This window comes from Molossus molossus, unplaced genomic scaffold, assembly GCF_014108415.1.
Source record: "Molossus molossus isolate mMolMol1 unplaced genomic scaffold, mMolMol1.p scaffold_m16_p_4, whole genome shotgun sequence".
Taxonomy (NCBI): domain Eukaryota; kingdom Metazoa; phylum Chordata; class Mammalia; order Chiroptera; family Molossidae; genus Molossus; species Molossus molossus.
Genome location: NW_023425377.1, coordinates 104181373 through 104196557, shown reverse-complemented (window position 1 = coordinate 104196557; position 15185 = coordinate 104181373). Strand labels below are relative to the sequence as shown.

General features: G+C 46.6%; 1 protein-coding gene across 1 annotated transcript in view; it reads left to right on the top strand.

The window, feature by feature from the left end:
* Positions 1–1662: 1662 nt before the first annotated feature.
* The window catches only part of TMEM131L (transmembrane 131 like), a 147784-nt gene continuing 134261 nt past the window's right edge, over positions 1663–15185 (top strand). The window contains exons 1-3 of the mRNA XM_036240644.1: positions 1663–1786; positions 2485–2555; positions 10518–10561. Of these exons, the coding sequence (XP_036096537.1) occupies positions 1663–1786; positions 2485–2555; positions 10518–10561 (239 nt within the window). The remainder of the gene's footprint in view (positions 1787–2484; positions 2556–10517; positions 10562–15185) is intronic.

Below are 15185 nucleotides of genomic sequence, written 5' to 3'. Positions count from 1 at the left end.
GAGAGGACTTAAAAATACATATTGTAAATAACTAGGCCAGTGAGAAAACTCATTTAAAAACAAACTTTGAAGGTGCAGTGGCTGCCTCATTGAGCTGTGCAGTTATTCTTGTCTTAAGAGGCCCCCTTAACACCAGGGAGAAACTTCAGAACTGAAGGGGCAAATACAATCCTAGAGAAGTGACATGAAGGGAAAAAAGGGACATATTGGGATAGGACCAGAGATCCTTGCTAAGGAAATAAACAGACTGGCAGGGAATGCAGTGGCTTTTTCTTTTGCACATGGAGGACTTATATTTCTGCTAAATGTTAGGTTCTGTCCAAGCAATTAGGCGATTTAACCTTGTTTAGAGTTTTGTCCAGACGCAGTGTGAGACTGGGCTTACAGTGCTGTATTATGCCCCTTGGAGAGAGAGGATTCCTAATTGATTTAGTCCTCCGGCATCTGTCCTGCTATTCCACCAACTACTTTTCCGTTGTCTAGACTGTAAGGCACCAGAAGCAATTAAGTAGAGGATCAATGTAAGTAGACAGGTGTGCCCGGGTCGCTCCCCTCTTTATTCTACACTGGTCATATTCTCTGAATTTCATACAGACTACTCGGGAGCAGCAAATTCTGAAGATTGCCAATCTCCCAGGTGATGCAAATCGATTTCTGAGTAAGCCGTTGCATGATATTAACTTAAAATAGATCTCAGATCTTAGCTGTAGTTTCCGGTTCTAAGCACCCAAAAGAATGGAGCTAGAAAATATATTTCTGAGTATTGCTTCTATTATCCTGTTAATGTTAGAAATAGGCAATTTACCAAGTCCTCGACCCCCCACCATGTTTCAGAAGAGATTGGCTGAATTTTGCAACATGAGTCGGAAGGGGAGTAGTTGCAAGATCTTTGAAGCTATAAATCCCCTAGGAAGAGGCTTCCCCACCTGTCACAACCTGGACCGTGTCCACGGAGGGCGCCGGGCGCACCACCGCCACGCGGCGCTGAGGTCAGCCTCTCGGGTCTTGGGAGAGCTCTTTTTATTCTAAATTACAGACTTTGCAGCCACCGGATATCCTCGCTGCAGAACTGGCAGTAGCCATGTGGCTGCACTCGCGTTTCCTGACAACCGCTGCATTATTTCCACTAATATCCTGTCTCAGGCCTCTCGCTGGGCGACTCCGCACTCCCACCACCCACCGCCGCCCCCCTGCCGATGGGTAACAACCCGACAGCGCCTAAACAAAGCGGACCCCCACCCCCCGAAAGTTGTTGAAATCACACTTGGCGACAGTGGCCTGGAAGTCCCTCCCGGCAGCTCTAAGTCACAGCTGCAGAAAGTGCCTGCGCCCCGCCGACTTGGGCAGACTCGCAGCCCCGTGCTCCGCGCCGGGGTGGGGCGCCCGCGGCCGAGGCGTCCGCATTGTCCACGTTCCCCGCACCCCGCCGCGTCCCCCCCTATCTGTGGCACACACGCGCGCAGGGCGAGCGGCGCGCCCGGGGCTGGAGCTGCAGCAGCAGCTGCTGCGGCCGCGGCGGCGGCGGCGGCGGCGGCGAGGGCGGGGGCGAGGGCGGCGGGGCGGGCCCGGCGGGCGGCGGGGGCGGGCCCGGGGCGAGGCAGCCCCGGCGCCAGCGAGCAAGCGGCGAGCGCGGCGAGCACCGAGAGGAGCGCGAGCAGCAGCATGGCGGGGCTCCGACGCCCGCAGCCGGGCTGCTACTGCCGCACGGCCGCGGCCGTGAACCTCCTGCTGGGCGTCTTCCAGGTCCTCCTGTCCTGCTGTCGCCCGGGAGGGGCTCAGGGACAAGGTCAGCCTTGCGCCGCTCTGCTAGCTTTTCCTCTCCACCCCCCCCCCCTTTCTCTTTCTTTTAGGGAACTGCTGAAATCTATTAGAGGGCAAGGGGAGGAAAGGGAAAGGGGCAGGAGGAGGAAGGAAAGCGGTTGCAATTCTCGACTGATAACATTTTCTAACCGCAGCCTCTCCTCCCGCATCCCCCGCCCCCATACAAACAGAAAGCTGGGAAGTCGCGGGGCTCGGGGACCGCGGCGCGGACCGCTAGCCGCGCGCGCCCCGGAGCCTTTGTGCGCGGCCCCCCGGCATCCCCGGCGCAGCCCCCGCTTTGTGTGGCGCGCGCTAGGGCCCCGCCGCGGCCCGGTTTCCTGCAGCTTTGTTCCCCGAGCTTGGCCGCCCAGGACCCATCCTGCAGATGCCCGCCCCAGATGCTGCGGGATGCTAGCGCAGAGCGGCCCGCGGGATGGCCTCCTCCGATCGGTCCCCCAGCACTAGCCCGCCCGACCCTGCATGCTCTCGCCCCTCTGTCACGGGGGCCGCCGGCTTACACCCCGTCCATTGTGCTCGTATCCTCGCCTCCCTCCTCGGGTGGCCTCCGCTTTAGGAGGAAAGGGAGACTTGTTTTGGTGAGGCGGGTGCTTAGGGGACGCTAGGGAAACAGGAAGCGTTTCTTGAACATGCATTAAAAACGCGGTGTATTTTTGGTTCGTGTAGCGATTGAGCCCTTGCCGAACGTGGTGGAGCTGTGGCAGGCAGAAGAAGGGGAACTCCTGTTGCCCACTCAGGTGAGGACGATCAGGTGACAGGGCTGCGGGTGGGTGTGCCAATGTGGAGAGGCCTGGAGGCCGCCGGCCCCCCCAGTGGCACAGGCGCTTGGGCCACTTTGCAAGGCAAATAAACGGTCGGGCCAAGTCTGAACACCTGGCAACGGTGGCCTTCCCAGCCTCCTCCCCCGCCATGTGACAGGGCGTGAGTCACGCCTGCCCCAAGTTCAGGAGGTGGGAGCTGAGGCCACCTCAGCAGGGCCGGGCCTGCTGTATGGAGGGGAAGGGCGGGCCCCTGGGCCAGCTGTGGTCCTGGGTGGGCGAGGGACATGTGCCCTGTTCTCTAAGTGAGCTGGTGCTGTGTGCCTGAGGACAACAGGAATATTGATTTCAGAAATGTTAGTGAGTGGTACTTGCCATTAGCGTTAAGTAGGTTTGGGATGAAGATGTGACTTTAAAGGATTGCAATCTTGGATTTTTTCCAAGTGCCTTTAATTCGTGTTAGAATACACCCTCTTAAGAACTTGAATTTCCTGTTTGGGTTTTTACCCCCTTATGATACAATGATTGCATTTGGAAAAATAATGACTAGCATTTTATTGGAATCTGTGGCATCACACAGGGTTTACTGCTAAAGTACCGTAAAGCTTTTGTAAGGTTTAACGTTGAGGAGGAATTCTCATTGACTGCAGATGTACACATTTAAATATAATATTGTTGACTGTTTTTCAGCATTGGCAGTAGTGACCTCAGATGCATTTCCCCTCTTGTGGAGAAGTGGTTTCAGTTATAAGGGAATATTCAGCTTGTGTGCCGTAATTTTTAAGATGTTCATTACTGCCACATTGGTGGCAGCACTTAATTCTATGCTGTCTCTTGTGGCTGTTTAGAAAAACAGGATGTCTAGCTATAACTTCACTGGAGAGGCTGTGCAGTTTTACATTTCAGTTTTCTCCCTCCTATGCGAAGCATGTAAGAGTGCTGGTTTTGAGATATTTGGAATATTCATTTTAACCAGGGCTAATGAATAACAGCTTCAAGGCGGAGAGGTGATTTTTAGAGGAAAATTTTCCTGGACCTTCCCTAAGGCCAGCAGGCTGAATAAGACCAGTCCTTTGAGAAAAAGCCCCAGCAGGATGGGGAGCAAATAGTCTGCCCTCCTCTTAAAAGTTCATTCCCAAATGGAGTTTTTTCCTGATGATAAATAACAGATGTGTATTGTTGAAGGCTTGGAACATACAAAAAGATAAAATGAACAAAATAGAAATGGTTCATAATCTTACGGAGTGAAGTATTTACTGTTATAAAAAAGTTATGTTTGTATGTATCAGAGTTGTTCGGGAGTGGTATCAGTGACGATTTGGGTTGGAGAATTCTTTGTTGTGGGGGCTGTCCTGGGCTCTGCAGGATGTCAAGCAGTCAGAGCATTTCTGCCTCTACCCACTAGATGCCAGTGGCACTCACTGCTCCCTCTCTTCCCCCCAGCTGTGACAGCTAAAAATGTCTCCAGGCACTGCCAAATGTCCCTGGAGAGCAAAATTGCCCTGGTTGAGAAGCCCCGGTGTATATGTATTTGAATTTCTACTCAATGTTGGCCTCTACCTCTTACTGGTTAGTGTTGGAAGCCAACCCAAGCTGAAGGAAAGGAAATTATAGACTCTGATTTATTACAGCAGTAGTTGAAGATTTAGTTAGTCATTCTGCTCAGAGATGCAACTGTCAGGCCCATGATATGATTTTATTATAGGCTCAGATATTTTATGAAATTCTTGATTTCTGGTTTTGTTTATATGTATAACACAGTTTGCTTTGGTAAAAAAAAAATGTTAGAATTTAGAAGCTATCTTTCTGGAGTACTCACTGTAGAAGCATTTATAGCTAAGTTGTTTTAATGAAAGCTGTAATGAAAGTGAAACTGGTATTTAAAGTTAATTTTCTAAATACTTTATCTATATGAGTTTCTTTTAGAGACTCTTATCCTGCATAACCTGGGCGGGGGTAAGGATGGATATAGATCTAACTATAGCTATCTAAACTGCATACTATATATATATATATATGCATATATATCTAAACTGCATATACACACACACACGCATATATATATATATGTATATATATATATATATATATATATATATATATAAATAAATTGCAGAGAGTTCTGAAGAAAGGGAATTCTTCTCAAAGTACTTTTGAAATTTTCAGAAAAGCTTCCTCGTGGGTGTCATGGAGTCCGTTGCAAAGAGAATATTTATAGGTGTATTTAAATTTGAGGGTTTTCTGCTTAATTAATTTGTAGGTTGGGTTCCTTTCATTCAGGAAGACTTAAAGATGTCTTCAGAAACTAAGATTTTAAAAAATTATAGTTGAAATAGCATCAGAAGATGCGGCATTAATAGATTGAATACTAACATTTGGCAACACTAATTATTTATTCAGCTATTTATTTTGCAGATCTTTTCTGTTGATTGGGCCTTTTTTTTCCCCCTAATGGGTGTCTAAGTGATCAAGAACTTGAATAAATGCATCATTAGTAAAACCAAATATAGCAATTGAGTTGTTTGAAGCCACCAGACCCTCTGGCCAGGTTTCCAGGATTTGATTCCCTGCTCCGTTATTTTTCACCTCTTTACTCTCCGTTTCCTCGTCTGTATAACGGTGCTGATCTCAGAGGGTCAGGGGCCTTGCACTGAGATGAATATGTGGTACGTGTTGTCTTGGCACTTGGTCATTGGTGAGCAAGCAGCAGCTTTCCTGCTTTGAAGGGGCTGAACCAGTGCAGATAACTCGGGACCGTGATGCCCCCCAGGTGTGCAGATACATCGTATTATTCATATCTCTTTGTATGTGCTCTTTTATGTTGTGTAGGAGCTTCGTGCAGGAACAGAAAAACTATCCATGGTGATAATAAGAAGGAAGAAAAAACATGTGGTTTTATTGTTAGATTTACAGACTGTTTCCTTTCCTTCGACTCTGCTTCATGTGATCACACTTCATCATGGTGTGTCCAAAGTGGTGATGGTGTAGACACCAAAAAATGTTTTCATGACCTACTGTCAAGAATTAATTGCCTGTGTGTAAGATCCTGCTTTGTGTACCCTCTTACTTCTTCTGCAAGGGCAAACACCTTCTGTGATTCCCTGCCCTCACTGACCCTCACTGGCCCTCACTGACCCTCACTGGCCCTGCTCTGGCCCTCACTGACCCTCACTGTCCCTCACTGTCCCTCACTGGCCCTCACTGGCCCTCACTGACCCTCACTGGCCCTCACTGGCCCTCACTGACCCTCACTGACCCTCACTGGCCCTCACTGGCCCTCACTGGCCCTGCTCTGGCCCTCACTGGCCCTCACTGGCCTTCACTGGCCCCCACTGGCCCCCACTGGCCCTCACTGGCCCTCACTGGCCCTGCTCTGGCCCCCACTGGCCCTCACTGGCCCCCACTGGCCCTCACTGGCTCTGAGGCCTTCCACACACTGACCTTGACTGCGGCTCCCGTCAGTCCTCTGGGCCACTTACTTCAGCCTGAGTCGTGGCCAAGCAGGCCCAACGTGTACCTGTTGAATGAAAGAACAGATGCTCTTGCCGTGCTGTTTGCACAGGGACTGTCCTTCCTGACTCCTGACTTGGCAGTGGCATTATCATTTCTCCCTCTTTGAGTTTTTTGAGTGTCTGGAGTTTTTGCTTTGTCTTGTTGCCCTAACTCAGTTCCCCTTAAGAGGGTTTGGGCTTCTCAGCTTGGTGGCCCCATTGTGGCCACCGCGTTGGGTCTGCAGTAGGCGTTCAGTAGCAGCCCACGAGTCCTTCCTAGGGGAGCAGGAGCTGTCTGTGTGCTGTCCAGTTCCCATATTTACAGGTTATTCAGTTTTGAAGATGGCAGGCTGAAAGCCTTAACGTTGGTTTCCGATTTCTGTTTAATAATCACATTCTAGTATCAGTTCTAGCAGCTGGAAGGGCAGTCTAGAATTTGCTCCTTTAATCCTTGCAGACTTTGCAGAGGTGAGAAGCCTCACTTCGCATTACCCTGGTTCGGGTGGGGACACAGCCATGGGTGCTGAGCAGCTGGACCCCATGCAGATGCGCGTTGGCCTGGTAGGCTCCCTGCCCTGCGGGCCTTGTTCCTCCAGCAAACACCTAGAGGGGCCTGGCCCTCTGAGGCCCCTGGGATACAGTGGTGAATCAGAAGGTCTCTGCCTTTGAAAATCTCACGTCTTGTTAAATGTACCCCTTTAAGCCTGAGAGAAGATAACAAACTGATAGAAAGTGAAACCGGAAATGGTACACTGACTGTGAGGGTTCTCGGCTCAGGTACTGGGTTATGTAATGGCATCTTGCTCTGCTCATGGAGTCATTAAGGAGTGTTTGGAAATCTTTGTCCTAGAGCTTTATTTTTGCTTTAATCTACTTTCACTAGCAACATAAACAATAATAAGTAACACAGCATGAAGACTAACCGGCATTGTTTAAGCACTTTCTGAGTATTATCTCATGTTGACATGCTAAGAAGTAGGAAGTAGGAAGGCCTGATTTTACAGGTGAGGCAGTTGAGGCCCAGAGTCGTCATGTGACTTGCCCAAGGCCTTAGGAAAGTGGCAGTAGTTGTATTAGAACCCAGGAGGTGTTTAGGTCGAGAGCCCTCGCTTTTGGCCACTACTTTTCACACTATTGTATGAATTTTAGCACAGTCTGGGCAGGAAAGCAGTATTGTGATAAAGTTGCTGGGTCTGAGGGAAGTAATTTTCAGATTCCGTTTTGATTTAGACATTTTTCTTTTCTCTTTTTTTTAATCCTCACCTGAGGACATTTTTCCACTTTTTGTTCAGATAGAGTGGGAGGGAGAGAGAGGAAGAGAGAGAGAAACATTGACGTGAAAGGGACACATCGAGTGGCTGCCACCCGCACGACCAACCAGGGCCGGGGACAAACTGCAACCGAGGTACGTGCCCTTAGCAGGAACCGAACCCGGGTCTGTCTGGACCACAGGCCGACACTCTAACCACTGAGCAAAACCGGCCAGGGCTGATTTAGACATTTTTCTTAATGAAGTTTTCAAAAATAGTCATATCTAGTATTTTTAATTAATTCATTTATTTCTGTTAATCCTCATCTAAGGATATTTTTCCATTGATTTTTCAGAGAGTGGAAGGGAGGGAGGGAGGAAGGAAGGGGGGGAGAGAGAGAGAGAGAGAGAAACATCAATGTGAGAGAGACATATCGATTGGTTGCCTCCTGCATAACCCTGACCTGGGTCAGGGACCGAACCTGCAACCCTTTGGTCTTCGGGCCGACGATCTGACTGCTGAGCCAAACCGGCCAGGGCTCCACTAGCATTTTCAAATCATCTTTATTAAAACATTTTTATTGAGGTATAATTTACATAAAACATTATATTAGTTTTAGGTATGCAACATAATGATTTGATATTTGTATATATTGCAAATGATCACCACAATAAGTCTAGTTAACACTGGTCATGGTACGTAGTTACAAAAATTTGTTTGCTTGTGATGAGAGCTTGTAAGATTTCGTCCCTTAGCAACTTTCCAATATGCAGTACATGTTACTAACCGTAATCACTATAGTGTACATTATATCCTCATGATTTCCTTATTTTATAAATTTGTACCTTTGACCACCTTCACCCATTTCACCCACCCCCACCCCTGCCTGGGGTAGAGGGGGTGGATTATAGGATTTGGTCCCTGCCTTTTGAGATCTTGGTGTTGTCTGGGAGATAAGGCTGCTAATACCCCGAGATAACATCAGGTGCTGAGATGTGGGAACTGAGGGAGTGGAGAGAACAGTGTTGGAGGGCTGTCAGGGGCCTGCATTGGGAGACGTGACGGGCCGAGCCCAGAGCCTTGCTCACCCTCAGAGCCTTACTCACGTGCCTGAAGGTTCATGTTTTTTAAAAAAATTTTCTCCATTGATTTTAGGGAGAGAGGAAGGGAGAGGGAGAGAGAGACAGAAACATAGATGAGAGAGAACATTAATTGGCCTCCTCCTGCATGCCCCCCACTGGGGATCAGGCCCACAACCTGGGCATGTGCCCTGACCAGGAATCAAACCGATGACCTCTTGGTGCAGGGTGAATGCCCAACCACTGAGCCACACTGGCCGGGTTGAAGGTTCATGTTTCTATGCTGATGTTTTAACCTGGAGCCCAGGGCCCCTGCTGAAGCCTGGTTGTGGAGATGATGATGGCTATGTCAAGATCAATTGGCAACTGCTCTGTTCCAGGTTAAGGAGCTTGGCCTATATCTGACTAGCAGTTGGGGGCCTTGGTGGATTCTTGAGCAGAGAGTAGCACAGGACATTGAGTGCTGGGCCCATGCCATGTGGGTGGAGAGTGGTTGATGTCGAGGAAGGTTGGCTTGGCAGTGACACCCAGGATGGTTCGAAGACTTATGTCTTAAACAGAGCAGAAAGGCCCGACCGTGGTGGTAATGAAGGCCTGGGGTGCTGACGGTGCGGGCTAGTTTGCTGACAGAGGGATGGAGGAAAGAGGACAGGTGGGGACAGTATTTCAGGTGAGTGGGTGGGTCCTTATGGTGGGAGTGAGGCGATGAGAGCAGTGTAAGGTGACCCTAAGGTGTGCCGAGGGTCAAGGAGTGTCATGGTGTCTTTGACAGAACAAGGCCAGTTAGAACAGAAGCAACCTGTCAGGACCTTGATGTTGGTAAGTCTGATGTTGGTCATAATTGTTTCTAGAGAGACAAAGTGCATGCAGCCTCGGGGAGTCTGCTGGTAGGGGTGGAGGTGTCTACTGGGTCATCCTACACAGAGGTGGGGTACCTCCTCTGGGCCATGTTGACCATGGGAGTCAGCTCCCGGGAAAGATCTCACTGAGTATGTGTGTGTGACTGAGTGAGAAGTTGGGGCTGGAGATAGGGATCTGGGCCCCTGGTAACAAGTGAGGGTTAACATTGGCAGGGAATTTGTGCAGAGGTGTCTGTGCCCAGGAGGACTGGCAGGGGCCGGAGGAGGGGCACTGAGGCAGTATTACCTGGAGAGCCAGGGGCAGAGAGAAGCTGGGGGAACAGGAGGGGTCGGTGTCCCGAGAACCCTGACGAGCTGCAGGAAAGGTAGTCGACATCCGGTCATCAGGCAGCTTACAATGTGGTATTTAACTGGATCTGCCCTTCTGTCTCTGTTTCAAGAGGCTTTTTTCTTACCCTCCCGGTACATGACGTGTGTGGTCAGATTTTTGGATGGTAAGTCTGGGAGAAGATTTTGGAATCATTTTTGAGGGTGACTTTTTCCCACTTATAACATTGATCATCCTTTTCACCTTGATGTCTCAATTTATCAAGGGATTCTGAGCAAAACAATACATTTTCTGCATTTGGGAATTTTAATTATTATTAAACTTTATCTTGTGTGATTAAACTTAAACACTAAAAAATGTTCTTGGAGAGAAGTGATGTCAAACTCATTTTGAGATTATGTTTTGTTTGCGATTTTATTTTATTTTATTTTTTTATCCTCACCCGAGGACATTTTTTTTCCCCTTTATCTTCAGATAGAGCAGGAGGGAGGGAGGGGGAGAGAGAGAGAGAGAAAGAGAGAGAAACATCTACGTGAAAGAGACACATCGACTGGTTGCCACCCACACGACCCCAACTGGGTCCGGGGACAAACTGCAGCCGAGGTACGTGCCCTTAGTGGGAACCGAACCCGGGTCTCTCTGGTCTGCCGGCTGACGCTCTAACTGCTGAGCCAAACCGGCCAGGGCTCGGTTGCAATTTTAAACAGTATCATAGTCACAACGCGAACCTGAGGGACACTTGCATGTTGGCAGTCTCATTACTAGCGTCATTCTTTCAGTGAACATTTATTGAGCACCTGCTCTGTGTCATGTCAGGCCCGGTTTTAGACATTTATTACACGTTCACCCCCCCTGTGAGTTTTGAAGAGCTCTTTCTTTGGGAGATTCTGTGCCCCTTTGAAACAACTGTTAAAGCATGTTCTTTTTCAATAGGGTGATTCTGAAGAGGAGATGGAGGAGCATTCTCCAGAGCAGAGGTAAGAACACAAGCGGCAGCCAATACCTGCAAAATTGCCTTGCCCGCTCGGATGCCATCTGAAGGCTTGTATACATCTGGGCTTATGTATTTGATTTTCTATATAATATTCCTTTCTCTTTGGCATTTGGGGTATCTGTACTCTGTAATAATAAGATGTTGTTTGAAAATAAGGTTGTACAGAAAGCTGTGGAAACACTTTCACACCCCAACTTCATTTTTCCCATGGCGTACCTACACCCTCCGTCTCGTTCACAAACATCTACTGAGCATCAGGTATTGTGCTGGGTGCTGGACATAAAACACTGAACAAGACCTGTGTTTCGTGTTGTGGGGGAGTCAGGCATTACTGTAAACCAAACAAAATAGTTACGCTTTAAGAGAACTATTAAGAATTAGATTACTGTGGTAGAGAATAATGAGGTGGATGGAGTGGTCACCCTCTTAGGAGGTGACATTTGAGCTGAGGTCTGGAGGATGTGCAGGAACAGCCATGCAGCAAGCAGAGGGAGAGTGCTCTGGGTAGAGGGATGGCAGGTGCAAAGGCCCTGAGGTGGGAAGCTCTGGCAACAATCCAGGAACTTGGAGAAGGCCAGCGTGGTTTGTGTGATAATGAGATGTGGTAAGACCTTACAGGCCACAGTAAAGAGTTTGAGTCTTGTTTTTTTTTTTTTTTTAATAAAATAAAATGTAGTGTTGTGGTGTGAGTTGTTAAAGGATTTTAAGCAGGGGCTAGCAAATTGAAAGATGTCAACTACATTTTGAAGAGAATACTTTTGTCATTGGGCAGTCTTGGTCAGTTGTCAAACTGGGGTATCTGGTCCCTTGGACGTACTTGAAGACTCAGTGGTAACTGGGCACAGGGATAACTTTCAGGGAATCGGATTCGGGATCCCCCAAATCCACATTTTCTCATAAAATTGATCTATCTGAGATTGCAAGATACCCTTCTTTACTTACGAAAGAAAGGCAGACCTTTACCCAGCCCTGATCCTACTACCATGTGCTTCATCTTGGGCAAACAAAGGGGCAATCTGAAGTAGTGGTATTGGTTAGGAGAAGGTGATCCACTCTGATTGGATGACAAATTCATTTGTGAGTTTCTGGTTGTTTTCAAATCTTGACTTTCAACAAAATTGAAGGAGGACCCAATCCAAATGGGCAGTTGCTAGATCAACTGAAGTTATTTTTATTTTTTTTATTAAATTTTTTTCTTTGTTGATTTTTAGAGAGAAAGGAAAGAGAGGGAGAGATAGAAACATCGATGAGAGAGAACATAGATTGGCCGCCTCCTGCATGCCCCCCACTGGGGATTTGGCCTGCAACCTGGGCATGTGTCCTGACAGGAAATCGAACAGGCAACCTCTTTGTGACTCAACCACTGAGCCACACCAGCCGGGTCATCTGAAGTTATTTTTATTGATAAATCTCTGTGACTTTTTGGTAAAACATTGAGGGAATTTAGAGTACATAGGGACAGTGCTATGCCTAAGATCCTTCCATTAATATCTGTTTATGTGAATATACTATTATAGTGCCTACATTTAAAAAAAAAGACAAGGAAAATGAGATTAAATTGATGCTAACTAACCCATCTCATTCTAGCAGTAAGTAATATTCACATGAACCAATTGGGGGTGGGGGTGGGGAGAGGAGACTGTTCCATCCATCTCAGTAAAGGGTGCATTTTCAATAAAATTGGACTTATGTTTAATTCTCTGTCAAAATTTGTAAAAAACAATTAAAAATTTGTAAAATTTGTTGATTTGAGCAATTACATACTAATAAATCATAATGATAACTCAATTCAGAAGAAGAAAATTTTTAACACTTAGAACTTATGGTCACAGAACATTTTTAAAAAACCCAAAATGTTAGTATATACCCATATTTTTGTTGTAAAAGGCTTTGAACATAAAGGTATATTAGGTTAAAATTATTTGAGGGAATACCCAGCAATATAGGAAAGCCTATTTGTGCATTTTTAAAAAATGGATGATGATGGATATCATTGTGATGGTATTTAGATTCTATTGAAGATATTTTAAAAAGTGATTGTGAGTTTTATTAAAGATGCCAATATTTACAATATGAACTTCCCAGCGACCACTTAAGCAGCATAAAATTTTCAGTGCGAGCTAACTTACATTTATGGGGCAGAGTTCAGAGTTCGTCACAGTCTTGTTTCGGTAAATGGGAGCAAGGGGCGGGGCGGAGGCGGGTGGATGCTGTTTGGGCCCAGGCTGGCCAGAGTGGGGATGGAGTGGGGATGCGGGGCTGTGCAGGGGTCCGAGATGAACACTGTGGGCGGAACAGATCCATTACTTACTGAATCAGTCGTGGAGAGGGAGGAAGAGAATCCTGGAGGGCTTCAGGCATTTGGCTTTGAGCATCTGGGGAGAGGATGACTGGGATGGGAAAGGATTTAGTGGGAGGGAAATCAGGAAGTCTGGAATCTCAGACTTGATGGGACACGTCCAGGTGGAGCTGGCAGGTAGCAGGCGATGATGTGGGTGTGAGCTGGAGCGGCCTGGGCTGTATCTCCAGGGGTGGGCGTGCCGGCCTGTACCCAGCCTTGTGCATGTGCTTTGGAGTTGGTTCAGCTCATTTGCAAACAGTTCTCTCCTTTCTCCAATTAGAACTCATTTCTTTTCTTTTCATCAATTTTTCTGTCCTACTGAGAAGTATTAGTAGATTTTATCCTTATTGGTCTTTTGACACAGGGTCAGATTATCAGAGCTGGGTGAGGGAGAATTGTGTCAGCGGATTTGAAGAGTGGCCTCCAAACTTTTTGACAGCGACTCCTGGAAAGAGATACATTTTATTTACATCATGATTACTTACTTACCCCCAGGCCTGTATGTGGATGTATGAATATGTACATACATGCTTATTTATTTATGCAATAGTGTTTACCCTTACTCCTGTGTATACTTATTTTCTGTTTCTTTTCTTTTTTTGGTGGTAAAATATATATAATGTTTACCATTTTTAAGTGTATAGTTTTGTAGCATTGACTGCATTCACAATGTTGCACAACCATTACTACATTCTAGCCCCAGAACTTTCTATTTCATGGAAAAAGAAATGGCCAGTTGCCACACTGGATTAATTTTAAAACACCTTAATCATGGCCCTGGTAGGTTTGGCTCAGCGGTTAGAGCGTCGGCCTACAGATCAAAGAATCTCGGGTTCTATTCCAGTCAAGGGCATGACGGTTTGGTCCCTGGTCCTGGTTGGGGTCGTGTGGGAGGCAGCCAGTCAATGTATCTCTCTCACATCGATGTTTCTCTCTCCCTCTCCCTCCCTCCTTCCCACTATATCTGAAGAGAGATGGAAAAATATCCTCAGGTGAAAATTAAAAAAAAAAAATCCTTAATCATGATTCACAGTTTGATCAACCCTGATTTATATACTATTTTCATTTCCCTGATATCAAATATTCCAGTATTTTGCTGTTATTTTATCCTCAGTTGCTTTTCTTTCAACTTAATTTGCAAGCCTCTTTGTTTGCTTTTGGTTGAGATTTGTTTCTCAGGTATAAAGATAAGATTATGAAACAGGTTAGATGCTGCTGTTAGAAAACCCTCTTTGTGTCCATTTCTTGGAAATGTAGATTCCGTGGTTCTCTCCAAAGAAGGATCTCTGTAAGTATAATGTTCTGTGATAGGTAAATTCCTCACCTGAGTACTTACTGTTCATAACCTTTACTGTGCAGTTGGGAATTTTTTTTTAATGAAAAATTTTGTACCCTCAAAGTTCATGTAATGTCTTGCCACTTTGAAAATGAACCTTTTGCTGTAGAATAGGTTTAGATTTACCGAAAGCTGTAAAGATGTAAGAGAGTACCCAGTACCCCGCACACAGTTTACCCTGATGTTCACGTCTTACTGACTGCGGTGCGTTCCTCATAGCCAGGACGCAACGGGGATGTAGTGCCAGGGGCCAAACCCCGCACCTGATTGGGTTTCTGTAGTTTTTCCTTACTGGCCTTTTTCTGGCCAGGGAGCTTCTCTAGGGTGCCACCTTACTTTCAGTGGTCTTGTCCCCCGAGGATCCTCTTGTTGTCACAGTTTGTCAGACTTGCTTTTGAAACCGTGACAGTTTTGAGGACCGGTCAGCAATTTTTTAAATGCCCCTCAGTCTAGGGTTGTCTCATGTTTGTCTTCATGGTTAATCCGGGTTCTGGGTTTGGGCGAGGAAGACCACAGATGTCCATTGCCATTCCCCTCACACATCACATATCTACTATCAACATGATGTATCCCTTTGATGGTGACCTTGGTCACCTGGCTGAGGGGCTGTTTGTCAGGTTTTTCTGCTGTAAAGTCACGTTTTTTCCATCTCTCCATGCTACGGTCTCTGGAGCCAAGTTAGTGGGTGGAATGAAGCTCTACCTGCGTAAGTTATTTAGATTCCTTTTGTATGGGAGGTTTGCCTGTTCCCTTTATTTATTTGTTCATTTATTTATATTGCTGTAGACTTATGGCTATTTATTTTACACTTTGGGTTATAATCCAGTACTAGATTTGCCCTGCAATTTTAATGTCATTTATCCTTAATCTTATATTTATGGAGTTATTAAGTATCTCCTTACACATTTTTCAAACATTTCTATGATTTCA